The sequence below is a fragment of the Sminthopsis crassicaudata genome, chromosome 5 (assembly GCF_048593235.1).
Source record: "Sminthopsis crassicaudata isolate SCR6 chromosome 5, ASM4859323v1, whole genome shotgun sequence".
In the NCBI taxonomy this organism is placed as follows: domain Eukaryota; kingdom Metazoa; phylum Chordata; class Mammalia; order Dasyuromorphia; family Dasyuridae; genus Sminthopsis; species Sminthopsis crassicaudata.
Genome location: NC_133621.1, coordinates 187514444 through 187536726, shown reverse-complemented (window position 1 = coordinate 187536726; position 22283 = coordinate 187514444). Strand labels below are relative to the sequence as shown.

General features: G+C 43.7%; 2 protein-coding genes across 6 annotated transcripts; both read left to right on the top strand.

Annotated features, from left to right (window-relative positions):
- Positions 1-1029: 1029 nt before the first annotated feature.
- Positions 1030-21041, top strand: ACRBP (acrosin binding protein). 5 transcript variants are annotated; one of them, XM_074266766.1, is made up of 12 exons: positions 1031-1310; positions 1776-1991; positions 2178-2272; positions 2911-3013; positions 5246-5519; positions 5978-6113; positions 6782-6961; positions 7104-7271; positions 11327-11410; positions 16446-16518; positions 17422-17514; positions 19362-21041. In XM_074266766.1, exons 1-12 carry the CDS (start codon positions 1268-1270, stop codon positions 19457-19459), a joined length of 1563 nt encoding a protein of 520 aa, XP_074122867.1. In that variant the 5' UTR covers positions 1031-1267; the 3' UTR covers positions 19460-21041. The 5 variants fall into 5 exon arrangements, with proteins under 5 accessions (XP_074122868.1, XP_074122867.1, XP_074122870.1 ...); XM_074266769.1 differs by lacking the exon at positions 16446-16518; XM_074266768.1 differs by lacking the exon at positions 7104-7271 and having other exon boundaries at positions 1110-1310.
- Positions 19497-21041, top strand: LPAR5 (lysophosphatidic acid receptor 5). Its single transcript, XM_074266771.1, has one exon. The coding sequence runs from the start codon at positions 19497-19499 to the stop codon at positions 20601-20603; it is 1107 nt and encodes a 368-aa protein (XP_074122872.1). The 3' UTR covers positions 20604-21041.
- Positions 21042-22283: the final 1242 nt, after the last annotated feature.

Below are 22283 nucleotides of genomic sequence, written 5' to 3'. Positions count from 1 at the left end.
ACCGTAAGTAACAGCAGGAGGATACCATGGTTGCAAGTGAATTAGATTTTAAATGAGGAAAGGCTGGGCAAAGTCACCAGCCTCAATTTCTCCTCCAATTGCCAACTGGGTCTAGGCAAGATATGATCAGGACCGGGCAGCTAAATAGTGCAGTGATGAGAGCATCAGCCCTGAAGTCAGGGGAACCCGAGTTCAAATTTGGCCTCAGACACACCCCAGCTGTGCGAGCCTGGACAAGTCCAATTGTTTCAGCAAAAAAAAGAAAAAATCAGAACTGGAGATGGCTCTGTATGCAGTCTCTAGCAGGTCTCAGTTTGACTAAGGCAGGGCCCATTTGGCTATTAAGACTAAGTATCTTGTCAAATAAAAAATTTACAAAAATCAATCTGCAAAAGAACAACCCACTAGGATTCCGGCCGAAAAGGAAACAATTGCTATTTACACTCACTCTCCGCCAATCAGGGCCCAAACAATGACCAAGTGGGGCTTGGCCTGGGACTTATTGTTGGCCAATCAAAGATAATTTAGATTTAAGGTAAGGTCCTTAAAGAAATCTACAACTTCAAGACAAAGGAGGCTCGGAGGAGGGAGGGAGTCAGAGAACTTGCAATAATCAGATTGAAAAGTAACGGAGGGGCTGAAGGTCTACCTGCAGATGGCACTGACAAGACATGATTAGATGACTCCGACTTTAAGACACTGACTCTGTCTATGGTGGTTTTCTCAACCAAAAGAGAATCCCGCTAAAGTCGGTATTGATTATAATTATTTTAATATCATTATCATAAAATGTGTATTGATTACCCTACCTTCTGAGTTCTAATCCCAACTCTTCCCTGCCCCTCCTCTCTCGCATTCCCAGTCTTCGAGCTCCGCCCTTTACTGTGAAACCCACTTCCTCCTCCTGTACGAAGCGGTGCCAGGCTTCCGTCCTCGATCCCTCAATTCCTGGCCACGCCCTAGTATGGTTTAGGCCCGGCGCCTTCCCGCCTTACTCCATCTTCTCCCGGTCAGGCCCCGCCCCTTCTCTGTTCTTTCTCTTGCACCGACGCGGGGGTGGGGGGGTTGGAGTAGCTCCTTTATGTTCCAGCAGGCCACGCCTCATTCCGCCCTCCCCGCTCTCGAGACTGCCCCCCTTCGGTCTCGAAGGCCACGCCTCTGGTTCTCCTAGGCCCCGCCCCCTCTCCGTCCCCTGTTAGGGACCGGTAGAGGGCTGGCGGGTGAGGTAGGAGGCTCGTGGGCGTCGGGCTGCCGAGCCTCCAAGGCCATGAGAAGCCGAGCTTCTGGCCTTCCCCTCCCACTGCTGGCAGGTGAGGCCTCCTCTGTTCTGCGGGAGAGCCGCTCTCCGGGGTGATATCTGCGGAGATCCGCCCAGCTTCTCCGTCCCCCCTCTGGAACATCCCGCCTTTGGCAGCCCCGGGGGGGAGGGGGGAGCCTGCCTCCTGAACCACCGGCAATCTCCCCTCGAGGTCCCGCCATCTCTCCCCGCTTGTCTCTGCTCTCCTCTTTGCGTTACACTCTCCCCGGCGGGTGAGGCCTGGGCGTCCCCCTCACTAGGCCTAGACTGAATTTGGGGGTAATAGGGAGGAGTTTTAGGACTTCTTCCCATTCTCTGTCCATTCCCGTGATCTCCCATTTCATTCGTGTGCCATACCCACCCATCCATCCATTCTGTCATCCATTACCCATCCTATCCATTCGTTCCTCCATCTACCCCCCATTATCCATCCACCCCTCAGTCATACATCCGTCTGTCTGTCTGTCCCTGCCCGCAGCGATCCTGCTGGCCCCAACACCGGCCCCATTCCCGGCCCCAGGCCCTGACGTCTCTGGCGCCCCGCTCTCTCCAGCCGAATACGAGCGCTTCTTCTCAGCGCTGACCCCAGCCTGGAAAGCAGAGACTGCCTGCCGCCTCCGGGCAACTCAGGGCTGCCAGAACCACAAGCTCGTCCAGTTGGACCAATATGAGAACCACGGCACCCTGCCCCAGGGTGAGCCCCTGCTTGGCCCCGAAGCAGCTGCAGACTGAGGGAAAGTGAGGCCGGGCCAAGCGCGGCCCTGCCTTCCGCCTCCGGGGAAAGGAGGGGGGCAAGGGGCGCTGCACTGAGGGGGGTGATTGTCTCTTCTGTGCGCCGCTTCCAGCCCCCTGTTTCTTACCCCCAACCCTAAATCCCCAGGCTCTGTCTGCACAGACCTACCTTTTGCTTCCTGGTTTGAGTCCTTCTGTCAGTTTACCCAGTATCGCTGCGCCAACCGACTCTACTATGCCAAGGTGAGGCTGGGGGGGGGGGTCCTGATGTCCAGGGGCGCCATTAGGAGAGGCAGGACTGGAGTTAGAGCTCAGTGGGGACGGCCGTCCGGGAAGGGGTCACTCCTAAACCGGTGGTGGCAGCGCATTCAAGCTGCATTCTAATCTAGTTACTGATAGTTACTGAGAGGGAAGGTGGGCAAAGATGCAGACTCCCGGAGGAGAAAGTGCGCCTGGACAGTCATTCTCTAAGGCAGTGGTCCTCAGACTTTCTAAATAGGGGCCAGTTCGCTGCCCCTCAGACTGTGGGTGGGCCCGACTGTAGTAAAACAAAAGCTCACACTGTCTCCCCCCTCAGCCCATTTGCCATCACCCCGCGGGCGCATAAACGTCCTCAGCGCATCTGGCCCCGGCCCGACTTTGAGAACCCCTGGTCTAAAGGATCCCAGTTATTTAAGGACAACGTTACAGAAGACAGAGTACTCAGACATACCCCTGATGACAGTAGGGAGCTCCTCCAGAGGAGTCATCTTGTGAAAGAATCCCCTCTTATTTATCATAGCCTAGGAAAGGAGATAGTGAGAAGAGGCTAAGGGTTGGGTTACCAACCTTCTGCAGAAAGAGTTGTGCTCCCCATCACTCCTCTTCTTTTCCATCTGCAGAGGGTCATGTGCTCCCCGTCACCCCCACCTCTCTCATCCCCTGAGACTTTTACCAGGATGGACAGCACAACAGTCCCTTTTAGCCTGCCCCATGTCGCAACAGGTGAGCTTCCTCAAGCAGCCATGAAGATTTCAGTCTCAGCCCCAGTAAGGGAGAATGATGCGTGTCTGCTGGTCTGAGACTGTCTCCTTGTTTGTGGAGATCAGTGTCCCACACCTGTGTGAGGGGCAGGGCACAGCTGGCAAGAGCAAGAGAGAGGGGAGTTCGACTCCCATCAGACTTTGAGACGCTGTTTGAGTCTTTTCGGGTTCTCCAGTAGTTTGCGGTGCTTCGAGAGAGAAGATGGATCATACCAAACCACACTTGAGGTTGCTTAATAAGACTCTGGGAAGAAGCTGACCTGAGAGGAACTAGTAATCTCCAATATGTCCTTATCTCCAGCTTACTACACTCAAGACTTCAGGAAATTCCTCCTTGGGTGAGGTCTGGGATTCTTTCTTGGTTGAACTGAGTTACCTTGTTCTCAATGGAAGAACTCTTTCAATCAATATTGTCTGGTATATTTTCTGGTGCACTTTGTCTGATTTCTGTATCACTCTCAACTTGGATAAATGGCTGTCTTTGCTAGTTACTATGTGTGTCCATTATTTAGTGAGAAAGGGGTCAAACCTTGAATATAAAGCTTGGGTTCCTCCTTTCCCCATTAAGAAATAACAGTCACAAGTTTAGCTTGAATCGGAAAACCACATCCTCCAGATTAACAATATTTAAAGGAGCAGATAGATACCTGTAGATACCATAGATATGTTAACAAAAATCTATTTTCTCTTGTGTTTTACACACACACACACATACACATTTTAAAAAAGAAAAACAAAACCTTTGTAACAAACATTCATAGTCAAGCAAAACATTGGTCAAGTCAAAAATGCATTTGTCTCATTCTGCACCTTGAGTCTGTCAGCAGTCTGTTATTACATTACCCATGTAATAAGGTAGCATATTATAGCATAAGTCCTTTGAAAATCTATTGGTTATTGTTATTCTAAATACCTTAATCAAAATTCTAAATACCTTAAAAGGTGTTTGTCTTTACAATATTGCTATTGTATAAATTATTCTTCTGGTTCTGCTCATTTTGCATCAGTTTGTATAAGAGTTCTCAGGTTTCACCATCCCTCCATCATTTCTTGCTAGCACAATAATACAACACATTCATATGCCATAACTTATTCAGCCATTCTCTACTTAATGGCCATTCCCTCAGTTTCTTTGCCAACACACACAAAAAAGAGCTACTATAATTGTTTTTTCTTTTTCAGACAATTTTTGCTGAGTCAGAGTATGCACAGTGTATAATAATTTTTGGGAACATAGTTCAAATTGTTTTCTTAAATGGCTGCACCTAATTCACACGATCACCAGAACTGTATTATTGTATCTGTTTTCCCATATTCCCTCCAGAATGTATAATTTTCCTCTTTTTTTTTTTTTTTTTTTTTTTTTTTGCCAATCTTATGGATATGAAATAGAGAACCCCATAGTTGCTTTAATGTTCATGTTTGTACTTTGATAATTTAGGGCATTTTAAAATTTGGTTATCAATAGTTTGGATTTATTCCTCAGAAAATTCCCTGTTCATATTGTTTGATCATTTGTCATTTGGGAAAAATTCTTATTCTTATAAATTTCCATCTATTCCCAAAATATCTTGGATATGAAACTTTTATCAGGAAAACTTGCAGCAAGTTTTTGTTTTGTTCTTTTTCCCCCCAGTTACCTTCTTCCCTTCTGATTTTAACTACATTGATTATCTTGGGTCTTTGAATCGGCCTCAGTTTTCTGTTCTGACTTAAACTAAGAGAGTTAAACTAGATAGTCTCAAAAGTTCTCATAGCTTCAATGTTCTTTAAGTTAAATGTGGTGGTGGGGGTGATAGGGAAGCAGAGGCTAAGGAAGAAGGAGGGGAATAGCATTAGGATGATGTCAAAAGCAATACTTTTCTCCCACCACCAATTTGCCAATTTGCCAATTTGCCATGTCCCATGTATTTTTAAATTATTTTAGTAACAGTATTTGCTTTTGTACTTAACAAATTTCAGAACTCATGCTTTTTTTCATCTTTGAATGCACATATCTGATTCAATCCGTTTATATCTGCTTGTGTATTTATTTGTATACCTAAATGTATGTGGAAATGTTGGGTGAATGTGAATATTGTCAGTAGTATATTAGTATGAGCCTGTTATTGGGGAGAGAAAGCTACAGAGGCTGCCCAGCTTAATTGTCCCATCTCTTCCATTCTTTTCTCACCTCTTCCTTTCTCCATGGCAGCAGAGGAAGTGAGGCCTGAAACATATCTGCCCTGGAATGAACAGATTCACACTGATGGGAAGGATCTTCTGCAGTCCTCCCTTTCTGTGGAAAAGAAGGGGAGGGGAAGTAAGGCTCACACAGAATCTCCCACTCCCCCATCTACCAGACAGGTGAGGAAGAAGAACCCTCACCCTGTAGTGATCGAGGGCATCAGGGAACTCATTCGATCAGCCCAGGTCCTGGGGAAACAGAACAAGACTACCCAAGATGATGAAGATGCTTCTTTTGAAAGGTAAAAGATAAAGACAAGGTTCCCTTAAATACAAGTCTGTGGATTTATGTAGCAGTCTCACCTCCCCAGGCCAAGCCTGATTTCTTAAAGATCCACCAAGACTTCTGTAGTTGCTTTATTGTCCCATCCTTACTCTGCCTATTGCAGGACCTGTTTTTAGTCATTATTGGCATGGGCAAGAGGGAGAAGGAGTCATGTGCCTATTCATTTTAATGGAAGATACACTGAATTTGAAAGACGGAAAATCTGGATTCTTGTTCTTGTTCAGCAACCCACAAGTACTATTGTTTCCCCATTGAGAGAGAATTGGATTACATGATCTCTAAGGTCCTTTTTAAGGGGTTAGGTTTGTGGCCCTATATTGGGTGTATATATATGCGAAATTGCCTCATTGTTTCCTTTTATATTATACTATACATGTCTTTCTGTCTACAGCTTTCCTCACATATCTTCCACAGGTCTGGTCTCTCTCTGCCTAGGGAGGAGGCCATGTTGGTATTGTGTTACACAATCCTTTCAGGCAGCTGCCCTTCTATCCCTTTGACCAAAGCCTGGCAACATATTGAAGAACAGAGTTACAACTTCGGGAACACGGTATTCAATTCAGCTTGATCGAGCAGGAATTTATTTAGTGTACCCAGCACTGTAAAATACAGAGTATGGCCTCTTGTCAATTAACTCCTACCCATTATGTCTGCCCTCTTATGCCTTCTCCAATGTGGTATCCAATTTTAAAAATTGCATTCAACAAACATTTTTAGAACCCATTATATATAATGTATTGTGCTAAGCTATGCATTAATTCATTTTTGATTCTTCACTTTTTCTGTAAAGGGTTTTTCCTTTCACATCTTTGTGAATGGAAGGTCCAAGAGCCCTTAAACTAAAAATCATTCTAGAGTGGTTAGGGACTTAAATTTAGTTCTTCAGAGCCTTGAATTGATGAGACCAGATTCTAGTCCTAGAATCCAGTTCTACATTTGTATTCTTAGCATTTCCCAATCCAATTCTCTTTTCTTTCCTTTATTCTGAAACTCCAGCTTTTGATACCAGAAAAGCCAGATCCTGTTCCAGGGAACCTGAGACTGGATCTAATTTTATTGTCTCCTTAATTGTCCTTGCCCATTTAGCTGCATGTTTTTCTTCTTTCTTTTTTTGTAAGATCTTTACATCTAGAATCAATTCCCAGAGATTGTTCTTGAGTGGGAGAGAGGGAGATACTAGCCTAGCATTTCTCCTTTCATAGCCTTTTCTGCCTCCAGGTGTGTGATAGCCTCGGTCGAAGACACCTGGAAACTTGCGAGCATTGTGCTTTCTGCTCCCTAAAATTAGAGCAATGCCAGTCAGAGATACCTCTGAAGCGGGAGCCCTGCAGTGAAAACCACATCGAAGAATTTCTCAGCCCACTGCTCTCTGCTCAGGATACCAGCATGGGCATAGAGGTAGCTAACTTAGGTGGCTATGACCATAGAAACTCATTGCTGGGGGTAATCACAGCTCTGGGGATCTTTTGGGAGGTAAGAGTGTGGCCTTGGGAGAATGTTTAGGGAGGAGAACTATACATTTATACTGTATTGCATACAGGTGGGCCCTAGAGAGGAGGGCCAATATTATGGGCTGGATTTGTATGGGGGCCTTGGCACGGACTTCTGGTGTGGTCAGCTGGCCACGAAGGGCTGTGAGGACCCTCGAGTCTCCAACTGGCTGCAGAATGAGTTCCTCTCTTTCCAGGAAGGAGATTACCCCTCCAAGGTCAGAACTTTTCCCCATGACCCATCCTCTTCTGACTTCTTCACCCCTCAATCATTCTGTTGCAAGTCATGCACATATCATAACTCTTTGATTTAGAGCTGAAAGGTACCTTGGGGATCATCTGGTCCAGACTCTTGATTTTTGAGAAAAAAGATCTGCTGAGGAAATAAGACCCAGATAGGTTAAATGATTTGCCCACTGTCACAGAGTACATAATTGAGATAGATTCAGACCCAAGCCTTTAACATATTTGGAGCATTTCCAATATGCTTGACTTTTGATTTTCTGTGGTTTAGAGAAGAAGCTGAGACCTTCATGTGACATTATCTTTCATTTGACTCAATAATCTTGGAAATAAAAGAGCTGCTCTTTCTTCCCTTTGCAAACCTTCCTTTCCCAAACGAATGGAAAGATGAATTCCTGTGATTAAAATGAGAAACAGAGTCATAGAGTAATAGAAAGTATACTGAACTTGGGACTTTTACCAACTTTGCTATTAACTGTTTTGTTTTCGACAAATCACTTAACTATTTGGGATCACAGTTTCCGCTGAAGCTGATCTGACTAGATGATCTCAAAGATCTCTTTTGGTTTTAAAACCTATTATATAGTATCCCAATATCATAAATTTAGAGTTGGAACAGACCATCAAGGCCCACAAAGCTGGCATGCCCAATCTCCTTATTTTACAAATGAGGAAACTGAGGAATTGAGAAGTTTTGACTTTCCAAGACTCACAGCTAGTAAATGTCTGAGGCAGAATTTGAACACAGTTCTTCTTCCTGACTCCAGTTTCATTCTCTGTTCATTATACCATGTTTGCCTTCTTTTCTTTTCCCTTTATTCTTCTAGGATTCTGTTTCCTTGTCTCACTGCCCCAACTCTGACTACTTTCTGAAATCATCCTTTTTTTCTACCAAGCATATTAATCCTATCATATGGATAGTCTTCTTTCCCTCCTCCCTCCTGCTATGAGTTCAGCAAAAATAAGAGAAGCATATAGGGAGGCCAAGAGTGGGGATTGCTAGTTACTCCATTACTGAGTCCTTAATTATTAACCAGAGACACTTAACACTTTCCATCTTTTTATCATCTCCAGGAAAATATGTTGCCTCCTTTCCAGTAGGTATCGTGAACCATCCCCAATCCCTCTGTCCTCTTATTGAAGACCAGGCAACACCAGCAGTTCTATTTCTAGTCTCTTTGTCCTATAGCTCCCTACTGTAGCCACTTCCCCAGGAAGAGAATCCCCAAGTAGCCACTTCTTACCCTTCTTGGCTTTTGGTTCCTCTCCCTAACAATTTACCTGTCCCTGAGGGGGAGCTTAGTACAATGGAAAGAATAGACTTGCCTACGACCCCTTAATTTTAGACAGGTTTATTTACCTGTAAAAAAGGGTAATAATGGGGCAGCTAGGTGGTGCAGTGGATAGAGCACCAGCCCTGAATTCAGGAGGACCTGAGTTCAAATCTGGTCTCAGACACTTAACACTTCCTAGCTGTGTGACCCTGGACAAGTCACTTAACCCCAGCCTCAGGGGGGGAAAAAAAGGGTAATAATAATTAGCTTGTCATAAGATGCAGATAAAATCATGTATGAGAAAGAATAGGAATCTGAGCTATTTTGGGGATTTGAAGACTAAGCGATAGGGTGAGAGAAAAGGGAGAAGGGAGAAAGAATAGGAATCTGAGCTATTTTGGGGATTTGAAGACTAAGCGATAGGGTGAGAGAAAAGGGAGAAGGTGCTCTGGACTGACAGTCTTTTGGAGTTCGAGCAAGAGTATCTGTAGAATTAGAGAAAGATCCCTTTTGTTGAAGGTTCATTTCTCAAATCCCTCATGTCCTGTGACACTTTTAAGGGACAGTGTTCTAAGAGAGTGTCTAGTATTCATGGTGGATAAGATGGAAAGAGGATCTCAGCAATGTTATGTTTAGATGGATTTAGAACTGGTGGTGATTAATGAATTGGTGTCAAAATGGAGAGGACATTAGCTAAATGTGCTTCTGGAACTTTGTGCTATCCCAATTTATTTTTTAATTATGTAGATGATGGAATGGGTGTCATGCTTTATTAAATCTGAAGATGAAAGGGATTAATAGCTACTAAAAGACCACATATGAAAATTTTTTAAGGTTTATTCAGCATTTTCCTAGTGAATAGAGTACAGGACTTGAATCACATACCTTGAAGACTTTTCTGGCTGTGAAATCATGATCAAGTCATTTAGTGTTCCTGAATCTCAGTTTCCTCTTCTGCAAAATGGGATAATAGTATTCACCTCACAGTATTGTTGTGTGAGGCTTAAAAGAAATAACATATAAACAAATATTTATCAAGATTGGAGAGAGACAGGCTTCCTCTCTCAAGAACACACCATGGCCATCTCTGTTGGTGGAAAGAATTCCCACATTGAGGGTTCCAGTGAGTAGCATTGTTGACATAATGAATTTGCAGTGCACTAGAAAACCCAAATCATTTTCACATCAACTATTTTCGATCCACATGTTCCCTGATTTATATAATTGATGTTAACATGAGGGGGACTTTATATTTACTTTTGTCAGTATGTTAATTTAATAGGATGGTGCTATTCCATCAGCTCTAACCCATCATTTCAGCTCCTCAACGTCTTTTGGGATTCTTTTTCTGTCATATTAACTGAACCCTATGTGTTGACAGGCAGCAATGGTAAAGTAAGAAAAGGGCTAGACTGGGAACTACACAAAGGATTGTACAATTTACCTAACTTCTCTGAGCCTTAATGTCTTTATCTGTAAAATTGAAATAATCCCATTTACATTGGCTACCCCACCCAGTTTCGTGATTCTAATAGCTGATACCTAAGGAAGCACTTCCTATGCATCATTTTCTTTGTTCCTTACAACAACTCTTTGAAATTGGTGCCATCTGTGATCTCATTTTACAGATGAATAAACTTGAGACTCAAGAGAGGTGAAATGATTTGCTAAGAGTTATCCATTTTCCAAGTGTCAGAGTCTGGACTAGATCCTAAATCATCCTTGATTCCAAGTCCAGCATCCTAACCATTAGACCTCCTGGGCAGAGGAAGGAGACTGGAAGTCATGTCTTAGAAGCATCATTTAAAGGAAAACTGTACATATTTATTCTGGAGAAATGAAGACTTAGAAGGGATGTTGTATCTTCAAATATTTGAAAAATTGTGGTTAAAAACAAGGAATTAAACTTGTTATATTTAAACTATAGCAGAGAGCAGAACTAAAAAGCCATAAGAAGTTATGAGAGATAATTCTTTTTTTTTTTTTTTTTTTTTGGCTGAGGCAATTGGAGTTAAGTGACTTGCCCAAGGTCACACAGCTAGGATGAAATACAAGTGTCTGAGGCCAGATTTGAACTCAGATCGTCCTGACTTCAGGGCTTGTGCTCTGTCCACTACATCATCTAACTACTCCATGAGAGACAATTCTTGCTATATATAAGGAAAAAACCCCTAACATTTTTTATTGAGTCGTTTCAGTCATGCCCAATTCTTCGTGACCCCATTTGGGATTTTTTTTGGAAAAGATACTAGAGTGGTTTGTCATTTCTTTCTCAGTTCCTTTTACAGATGAGGAAGCTGAGGCAAATAGGGTTAAATGAGTTGCGCAGGTCACACAGCTGGTAAGTGTTTGAAGCCAAATTAGAACTCAGGCCTTTCTCCAGTCTCAGCACTGTCCACTGTGTCACCTAGCTTACAGTCAGAACTGTTAATAGAAGTCTTCAAAGAGAAACTATATGTCAGAAAGATTGTAAAGATTTATCCTTTAGGTATGGGTTAAACTCAATCACCATTGAGTTCTCTTTCTATTAGAGAGCCAGTGTGATATTATGGAAAGAGCATAGGATTTGGAATCAGAAATAAGGGAATCGGGGTATAAGCCCTGGCTGACACTTATTGGAATGACAATGGATGGGCAAATTATCTTAACTTTCTTTGTCTCTCTTTCATCATCTGTGATTTTTTTATAATGGAAATATGAGTTGTCATTTTTTTTACTATATCCTCTTACCCTCTGATCCTTAACTCCTGGTCTAGATCTGTGACTCGGACTATATGCAGTACCCCAACTACTGCGCTTTTAAAAGCCACCAGTGTCTGCTTCGTAACCAGGACAAGAAGGTGAGCCCATTCTGGATCTGCCCCACCTTGATGTAGGCCTCTTCTCTATACCAAACCCTGAACCTTACCCCAAGCTATTTAGTCTCTTGTGAGCTCTTCTGAGAGCTGCTAGAAAGCATAGTTCTCTCCACACATACTTCCTTCCTCTTTTTTTTGTTCAAAACCCCTATCTAGAACCTCTTCACTGACTCCCTAATTCTTAGGAAAAATAAAACATCCCCTAGGTGAAAAATGGCATAAGATAGTAGAAGGGGTTAGAGAAAGCTGTTAAGTGTAATAGTGAAAGCATTGAATTGGGCATTAAGAAACCTAGTTCTAATCCTATTCCTTTGACTATTATCTTTATGACCTTGGACAAGTCAGAGGCTCTTTGTCCTCTTTTGGAAGATGACCAGATAGATGCTTTCGAAGGTACCTTATGATTCAAGCATTTTATGAGTTTGAGGCTACCCTTTTCTGTCTTGCATCCTGCTGTCCCATATCCTTCTCTTCCTTCCATAATATTCACAAAGGTGTTCCGCATGAGATGTTTGAAGAATGAGACGTATTCAGTACTGAACATACACAAAGGCGAGGAGGCTATACTGCTCTGGAGCCAGGAGTTCAGCAGGTTAACCCTGGGCCATGGGGGATGAACTTGGAAACCAAGGAGATAGCAGAGGTTATGGTCCCTTGGATCTACCCCAGTGCTCTTCATTCTCTAAGCTTGCCCACTCCCAACCCTTTCTCCAGCCTCATTCCTTCAAACACACTATCTCTCTTGGTCCTTCAGCAAGGTCCTTGTCCCTCAGTCTGGCCTCAGCCAGTCCATCTTTCCAACCCCTTGTTGTTTGGTCCCTGACCCTACTCTCCCATTGTTCTTGAGAGTGAGGCAACAGAGAAGGACATTTGTTATTTTGATGAGGAAATCCATCTGCCTGTATACCTGTGCTCCCCCAAAAGGTGCCTCTAAATAAATATTTATTTTCAATCTTGGATCCCATTTTATCTATTATCCCTTGGTCCTAGCACTACACAAAAATCTTGGGAAGCCTATGGCACATGTTGTATATATGTTGTTATAGAGGGAAAACCTGTCTCCTCTATGGGACGTAAAGGAAGCAATTACCTGCCATTGGAAGTTGAAGGTCTGAGTAAATTTGGAGCTCGTGATTGAAACAGATCTTGGATTCTGCTGAAACTGTGGTTGGGAACGTTACATATCTCTGATGTCTAAAGGTGTTCAATCAAGAAGCATTTATTAAAACATTTATTGTAAACCAAGCATTGGGCTAAGCACTAGGGATACAGAGATTGAGCAGTCTTCAAAGCAGAGTTGATTGCAATAATCCAGCTGAGCAATGCTTAGGGCCTAAAGTAGACTAGTAGCAATGTGAGTGCCAAGAAGCGGACAGGGCTAGTTCTGGTGACAGACACCTATAATCCCAGCTCTTGGGTTGCTGGGTTTGAGCTACAATAATCAAAACTGGTAGGAAAAAAACAAAAAACAAAACAAACCTGACAAGTAGTCTTAGTTAAATCCATCATTAATCTAGTAAACCCCCTGGAGCTGAGGACCACAAATCAAAACTCAGAGCTTCTAGTATGGCAACATAGAGAGGTCATCTCTCATTTTTCCCCCTTTTTCTTTTTGGTAAGAATAAAGGGAATAGATACAAAAGACACATTGGCAATGTACATTGTACAAAATGTAGAAGAGACATGGGATTGGAGGGGACATGTTGAGTTTGAGATACCTATGGGGACACCCAGTTTGAAATATACACCTGGAGTTTAGGATAGAAAGGGGCAGCTAGGTGGTGCAGTGGATAAAGCACCAATCCTGAAGTCTGGAGGATCTGAATTCAAATGTGACCTCAGATACCTTAATACTTACTATCTAGCTGTGTAATCCTGGGCAGGTTGATCCTCAGAAACCTCAATTGCCTCAAGAGGAAAAAAAAAGAAAAAAGGAAAGAATGGACTGAATAAATATATGGAGGAATAATTTCCATAAAAGATAATGATTGAATCTATGGGAGCTGAGGTTGGGGGCAAAGGGACATTGGCTCACTGGTCCTTTCAGGGAACTCCTATTTTACCTGCTCTAAGAAACTCTACCCTGATATTTGCCCAGCCTCCTCAAGGGATCATTGTCCCTCCCTCATTGTGTGTGTATATTGGTGTGACTCCCTTTTATTAACCTCTGATGTTTCCTGAATACCAGCAGGGTAAGAGCCACTGGGTAGATGTGAGTTGTACTCTAGTGCTAAGCAATCTTATAGAACCAAAAAAGGGAGGAGACACTGTCAGAGGAAGAATGACATGAGGGTAAATGCAAAGAGAATCAGAAGTGATGCTTATTATTCATTTGGTGACTGCAAAGTGGGTATGTCAGGAAGTCTTCCTAGAAAAAAAAAAAATTAGTGTATGTGGAGGAGTTATCTGAAGGCGGGGAAAGACAGTGTTTGATGGGCAGGGAGAGGCAGGTCTGTGTGTGCATATCTATTTCCGTGTGTGAATATTCCTTTGTTTGCATGTATCTCTTCCTGTGTGTGCATGTATCTATTCCTGTGTGTGAATGTATCTATTCCTGTGTATGCATCTAAATATGTCTCTCCCTCCTCCCTGCTTGGGATCACTTAAGAGCTATGAACAGGAAAAGGACATGCCAGGATATGCTAGGGTGGGTGTGTTGAAACCTGCCTCCAGAGCAGGTCCTACCAGCCCAGCTTGGAGAGTGCAGCGGAAGCAAGCACCAGGTATCGGCACAGCAGTGGTGAACACAGGTATGGGGGTGTCAGTGGCAGGGGGGTGTACTCCATAGTGCTATACACAGGCTCCCGGAGAATGGGAGTGAGTGGGGAAGATGATGATGGCCTCTGGTCCTGTGAATGGTTTTGAATGAATTACAACTCTAAGAGAAGCTACTGTTCATAATGAATAGGGCCAGTCGGGCCCAGAAGTTTTGAGATCTGTATCTGTATTCTCCATAGGAAAGCCCTCTGTGGATCTCCTCCCATGGGTCACTTAACTAGTGAACACAGTTCTTTTGACTTCCCTGTCCCACTTGCCTGCTTCTATCTTCTTAATGCCCAAGATCTTTAACAGCTTTCTAGACTGTTCAGAGTTTGCCACTAGCATTGCCCCACCCGGATCCACTTTCCTGGGTCAGTGCTCTGAACTTGGGCACTCTCTTCCCATCTCACTGTCCCCCACTCAGAAACTCACTTATCTGTTCTATTCTCCTAAGATCCTTTTGGTTACCTGGGCTGATAGCAATATCCTTCTAGGGGTATCTCTCTAGGAGACCTAAAAGTGACTAATAGGGGAAGTGTAATGAAGATGAGATTTGGGGGGTTTTATTGCACATGGTCTAAGCCTGCCATGTAGACCATTTTCTCTCTTGCCTATGCATAGGACTAGTCTCTGTGTCTATCTGCCTCTGTCTGTCTGTCTCTGTATTTTTTTTTTCAGTCTGTGCCCTTAGCCACCTTGTTCCTGAACTCTGACCTTGAAGAAAATGGAGATAAGGACAAGTGGGAAAACCTAGAAAAAAGCTAATCATCATGGTTCATATTTATATGTCACTTAACAAAGTGTTTTCTACATAAAAACCATATGAGCTAGATAGGATATTATCAATAAGAAAGCTGAGGCTTACAGATAAGAAAGGACTTGTTTATAGTTACAAGACAGGTAAATGACAGAATTCAAATCCTGATTTTCTAGATTCAGATTCTTTGCTCTTTCCATTACACTAGGTTACTCTTGTACTATCAAACAAATTCACCAGTCTTAGGGATACATATCTTCATTCTATATGGAAACATTGGAATTCAGAAACATCTCTAGAAACAGACCTTGCATACTTACTCATGGAGGGAGAAACTATGGGAGAGATGAGTGCCCAAAGCAGGAATAGCTGCAGACATTCCAAGGAGAAGAAAGCCACTGAAACTTTCATGGAAGAGCTTAGACCTGAGCTGGCCTTTTATAGAGGCTCACCTGACCTAACATTCACTAAGGGCATCATATCAACCACACATATTCTCATAAAGGTCATGCTTCATGAACCAAATTAGCCATTCCTCTCAGTTGATTATTGTCTGAGCTGTTAAAAATAGGAATTAGGAAGCATGTGCGACATCCAGGAAGCAGTGGAGGCCACTTCTCAGAAGGCTGAACCATGGTCCGTGTCCAAGTTGGCCAAAAGAGATATCAGAATGACTAGGAAACTTAAAAGCTTTCTCTGGAAGAGACCTAAGAGACAATCTTGTCCCAATTCTCATATACAGATGAGGAAACTGAGATCCAAACTCAGTTAAGTGGCTTGCCCAAGGCAGACAGTAAGCAGCAGAGGTAACAGCCACACTTGGATCCTTTGAGTTGCCTTAAAAAAAAAAAAAAAAAAAAGACCTGGGCTCAGGCTTAGCTCTTTAAGTTTCCATGGAATGAAGAGAACAATAAAGATGTTTAGGGGGTAGAAACAAATAAATGAAGCTTAGGAAGGACAGAAAAGGAGTCAAACAGATTTTTAGGTTAGAACCTGTTTGGGTCTTGGAAAAAAGAGTAATGTGGTAGAAACTAAGATTCACTGGGAGTCTGCTAGTTAGAGTGCATAAAATACTGGACTTAAGAGTAAGGAATATCTGAGTTAAGATCTGAGTTCAAATTCTGCTTCATATACCTGCCAGTTGTATGCTCCTGGGAAAGTCATAACTTCTGTGTCTCATCTCTAAAATGAGGTGGTTGGATTAACTCTGCACAATAAAAATTCCTTCAAAAAACATAGGAGTGGAGGAGGGAGGGAATCTAAAGGAGCAATTTAATAGGATCGCAGAGCTAGTAAGGACCTTGGAGGCCATCTGGACCAGCTGCCTCATTTTAGAGACAAAGGAACAAAAATTGAAAAGTTAAATGGATTGCCCAGGGTCACATAGGAGAGTTGAATCCAGGTCCCCTCACTCTAGACCTAGCATGCTTTGCATGGCTCCATCTTGCTTCTTATTTGCTCTGCTATGGACCCCCAGCTTTTCTATTCCTCTGTCCCAAGGAAAGAGTCACCTCCATCACCCTGAAAGACTCCTCCTGGGAAGAAGGCAAATGGATTCCTCTTCGTGCTCAGAGTAAGATAAGATGCTGAATGTGATTTATGGGTACTTTTCAGGAGTGTTGGAACAAAGGTTTATAGAAAATCTGGGTCTGTAGTGTGAGCCAAACTGCTGGTTGCAGAACATCAGAGTGTCTGAGGCCAGATAGTCAGGGGGTCAGACAGATAGCTTAACACCAGTCAGGCTGCATAGGCAGCTGTGTATGTTTTATAATTTCTTTGAACTCAAACCAAAGGGAATAGTTTTAACCCACTAGAGTAGAGTTTAAAGACTGGCAGAATAAAAAATTCCCTGACTGTTAGTGTGGTAAGATATCAGTAAACGTCAAGACTTTAAGAATCTTCAAATTCTTTAGTGTCCCTCCACCAGGAGGCTATAGAATGGAGTTTAAAGAGAAGATAGCTGCCTCAGAACCCAGTTAACAGAAAGTTAATCCTTCCCATAATATGGTAATTATAACAATTCATATTTATAGAATACTTTAATGTTTATAGAGCATTTTCTCAAACCACCGATATCTAGAAAGTTGTTGGGGAGAGAGGTGTAATTCCTAAAGTATAGGAAGGAGAGAGTCCTTTTAGGACTCATGGATTGGAGGTGGTAATTTGTTAAGTGAGGAGAAGAAGCCAAGGAGTCAGAGGGGTGACAGATTTTGTGCCAGTAGGAGATGAGTTAGTGGCACTTCTTTTAGAAATGAGGAAGTTGAGGAAAGTGATTTTCTATTTCTCTTTGACATATGTGCATGTCTTCTTGCTTCTCACCTCAGCCCAGAAATTCTTCTTCCTTTTCCTTCCCTCCCCACCAACACCACCAGCCAATAACCATCAACCAATGGGGTACCAAATGTGTGTGTAGGGGGGGAATGGAGGAATTCTTGGGCCTGTGCAATCTCTCTCATACTTCCTGTCTGCTGCATAGGACAACCCTGCCCTCCTTGCTTATCTCAGCAATGTGCAGAGCCCAGCCCAGCTCAGAGGGCACTGAGATGGATCACAGAGAGCTACAGGACAGGTGAGAAGACAGATGCCTGGGGCTGGGGTTAAAAGTGGGAGATGTAGAGGGGAGAGAGCATGGGAGGTTCAAAGGAGGGCGGCTGCATACTGGAATCTGTGTAGGTGATTTGGGAGAAAATTACTCAGGAGAAGTCACTGTGTCCAATAGGGCATAAATCTACCTTATTGTATTGAATATGTATCAGTTGCATTTTCTGTGTATGTGAGTGTGTGTGTATGTATGTATGTATGTATCTTTGTGTATTTGTAAGCTCCTCGAGGGCAGAAGCCATATACTTTTAGAGATCCTAGCACAATGCTGGGTTCAGGGTCAGTACTCAATAAATACTTGCTAATGGATCATCTCTGTGTCCCCTGTTTCATGTGTCTGTACATTTTACTAGGCTTTAGTTTAAGTGTACATTTCCTTGTTACTGCGTCTCTCTCCCTCCTATGCTCATTCTTTGTACCTGTGGATCTATTTTCCCCTGGTTGCAGATGTCTGATGAAATGAGGCCCCAGAATTGTGATCTAGGGTAGCTGTACTGTCTCTGTTCCTCTCCTACCCACAACCTCTCTCTCCCCTTTTCCCCCTCCCCTCCCAATAAATACACACAGGGCCTTCTCCTTTGAACAGATGTATTGGTTTGAGATGGCAGATTTCAACTGCTCCTAACCTATTCCCTTCTCCTCCCCTACCCATTTCAGTTTGTTTCTCTTTCCCATTTGGCTTGGCCCAGTGCCCATCTACCCCACTGTAGGCCTTAGGGACCAATCAAGTCAGAGAAAGGGATGAGGAGGCTAGGGTAGGGTTAAATTAAGGGAGGTTGGAAAAGGGGCAGAACTCAGAAAACTTAGAGAATTCCAATATACAAAAAAAAGCTCCATGGTGGGCTGATTGTTTTGCTTCTCCAAACCAACTTTATGGGGGGAGGTGGTAAAATTAGTTTTGCTTTTAAAATAGAAGTTCCTCTAGTTCATTTATGTGCCTAATCAACTAGTATTTGTTAAATGGCTACTAGGAGCCAAACAGAGTGCTTACAAGCTTAATGGCTTGATGGGGAGGGCCTAGTAGAATAATAATGACTAACATTTATATAGCACTTACAATGTTCCAGACTCTGTACTAAGTACTTTACAATTATCTAACCTTTCAAGTGTTAGGAGTGGTAACATATTTTAAGAGCTATTCTATAGGAAAGACATATAAAGTCCTCTCAATTGGAATGGAGAGTAGAAGGGAAATTGGATTATACAAAGCCTTTCAGAATCTTCTATATAATTATAACATAACATTTGTGAAAATGTTAAGATGTGGTTAATCTATATATGTCTCTGACAGGATGTAACAGTTGTGTCTTGATGTTTTGATCAACTTAGCATATACCATTGAGTATCTACTAAAGGGAGAGAGCTGGATTAGGGACTTTGGAAATGGGAAAGGTAGAAAAATAGAAGATGAACTCCTTAAGAGTTTATATCTAATTGAAGAAACTTTATAGAGCTATAATGGAAAGAGTGCTCATCAACCTACGAGGAGATTGTAAACGGAGTACTTAAGTGCTCAGAGGACTTTATAAATAAGGGACAAAATTATGTGTGTTCAAGAAAAACTCTGGCTTGAAGTAAGAGGGGAAAAGGGGAAGCAGGATGGTAAGGAAGAAGTCAACTCAATTATATCTGACTACAGATTTAGGCTAACCTGAAAAAGTAGTGGGATGGTTTCAGGACTTCCTGGGGGGGGGGGGGAGAACTACTGAAAAAAGTCCCACTTCCTGCAGTTGCTTCAGTTACTGTATATGATATGATATGCATATGTGTTTGTTCTTTCTGGCTATTGAACTTGGGCTTCCTTTCACATTTCAGGTCCCCATTGTAACAAAAGAGGAGCACTGGAGTTTCTGGCTTCTCTCTGTTTCCTCTACTCCATCTTGGTTGTACCTGGCCCTTCCTGCCCAACTTGAGGGATAATGTCCTTAGCTTAGCCCACTTGTTGGGGAAATGTCGGCCAACTCCACCTCCACTGGCACTGATATCCCCACGTGTCCTGACTACCGACTTTTCCACCGCCTGCACCTGGTGGGCTACAGTCTGGTGCTTGCTACTGGCCTTCCCCTCAATGCCTTGGCACTATGGGTGTTCCTCCGAGCCCTACAGGTCCATTCGGTGGTCAGTGTCTACATGTGTAACCTGGCAGCTAGTGATCTGCTTTTTACCCTTTCCTTGCCCCTACGGATCTCCTACTATGCTCTTCACTACTGGCCCCTTCCGGACCTCCTGTGCCAGACAGCAGGGGCCGCCTTCCAGATGAATATGTATGGCAGCTGCATTTTCTTGGCCCTCATCAATATGGATCGTTATGTGGCAATCGTCCACCCACTGCGGCTTCGCCACCTACGCAGGCCTATGGTGGCGAGGCTACTCTGCCTGGGGGTCTGGGCTTTGATCCTGGTGTGTGCTGTGCCTGCCGCTCGGGTTCACGCTCCCTCACCCTGCTATTATGAGAACATCACTGTCAACCTGTGCTTTGAGAGCTTCAGCGAGAAGTTGTGGCAGGGCAAACTGCTGCCCTTGGTACTTCTTGCTGAAGGGCTGGGTTTCATACTGCCCTTGATAACCATGATCTACTCTTCCAGTCGGGTCTTCTGGACCTTGGCCCGGCCCAGTACCACCAGGAGTGAACGACGCAGGAAAACGGTGCGCCTCCTGCTGGCTAACCTGGTCATTTTCCTCCTGTGTTTTGTGCCCTACAATACAGCCCTGGCTGTGTATGGGCTGCTTCGGGGAAAGCTGGTAGATGCCAGCTCCGATGCCCGGGACAAGGTGCGCCAGGTGTTGGTGGTGATGGTAGTGTTGGCTAGTGCCAACTGCGTCTTAGATCCCCTTGTATACTATTTCAGTGCAGAGGGCTTCCGAAACACTCTGCGAGACCTGGGAACTACTCGATGGGTAAAAGTCAGGTCTGCCAATGGATCTCAGGGACTACCTAGGCAACGGGAAAGTGCTACTCTCTCCACTCATGTTGAGGATACCTCTCACTGTGAACTGCTCTCACCTACACCTCTGGAAAAATCCTTCAGCCAATCCATCAAAGATTCAACCATCTGAGCAGAAACACTGGCTGGATTTCCCCTTCAAATTCATTCTCATGCACCTTAAGAGATTGCAAATGATCAAGGTAGTGTGGAGACAGGATCAGGTACCCAGACTCAGGTTTCAATCTTGGCGGTTAGTTCCAGGAATAAACAAAGTCTTAAGTATAAGGAAGGAGTTCCATAGAACCCTCTTTCTTAAAGAGGAGGAAAAATCCTTTCCTCCTTCCTCTGTCCAAAGATAGGGAAACATGAATGCCCAAGTTGTAAATTTGGCCCCTTTGAAGTTACCCAGTTGAACTGTCTGCTGAAAAGTCTCCTCACTAGAATGTTTTCTGCAAGGTATGCTTCCTCATACCACTGGGCCTTAGATCCCTTTATTTTGTTTTGAGGGGGGGGGTGGTAGGAAGGGATGGAGGAGTCATAGATGAATAAAATTGAAGGTAGGAAATGATTCTCCTCTTCTACGGAGTCAACTTTCTTTTTGGTGTGAGGTTAGAATGATCCATTTCTTAAACTCTGACGTGGGGCAGTGGGACAAGGTCATGGTTGGTTTGTGGCAAAATGGTGACGTAGAGAAGTTATCAGTTTCTCATCTCCTTTCACTCTCATCTGTCACAAATACCTGCGCCTTCATCTACCACGTTTCTTCTGCCTTTAAGAACAAAAGCAACCTGATCAACGCGTTTGCCTTATCTAAGTGAGAGCTATTCAACATCCATGATCCCCAACCCCAAACTTTAGGTACCGTGTTATTTAAAGATTTAAAATAGGATTACAGGGAGAGGACAATGTTTAACACAAAGGAATGAGGTATTAGTAGAATCTCCCGAGTCATAGAGGAGATATTTGGAGGTGGGGAGGAGAAGCCAGGAGCAGTAGGGTGGAGCTTATTGGCTGTCCCAGCTGGTAGAGAAGGGAGAACCACAAGAGAAATGAAAGAAGGAAATGCCCCATGTCACAAGCTTATTCTGAAATGAGGGGTAGGAGGGCCCGGCAGGGAGGGAGGAATGGGGGCTTTTCATGCCGTGAGTGGGGAAAAGAGAGACCGGAAGCAGAACATTCCCATGCGAGGGAGTGCTCTGGGCTTCTTGGCTCCCTGCCCCCACTGCCACACCACCCACACACCAGCACCCCAACCCCCCACCCTGGGAGAAGATTCCAACCAGAGCAACAAAGATGTTGCATGTATCTTGTGCCTCTGTATATCCCCCGGTTTTTTTTAATGTGTATATTTCTATGTTACCCAGCGTGTACGTATTTCTGTCTGTGTCATTGTTGCTTAACTAGGGTCTCCTGTGTGTCCTTTCGAGGTCATTAACAAACGGTTTGATTTTTAAGGGTAAAATGACCCCTGGTGGCCAAACTGGAGAATTGGCTCAGATTTCTCTGCCGGCCCTCTTGTCTTAAAGCAGGGGGATGGCTGGTGGTTAGTGCTCTTGATGACTCTCACCCTGCCACAGAGAAACAGGTCTGGTGTCTTTCTAGGGACAGTGCAAGCTCCTATGACAAAAATGTGGCCAGCTTTTGCTATATGGGCTTCTTTCCATTAGTGTCAATGATACTAACTGGGAAGAAAAGGAATGACCAAGAAATCTAGGGAAATGGATCAAGTATAGGGCCCTGGGGGCCCCTCACCCTCTGAACTGCCCCTATTGGTGAAAGGGACTTTTTTCATTGGGAAACACATAGTTAA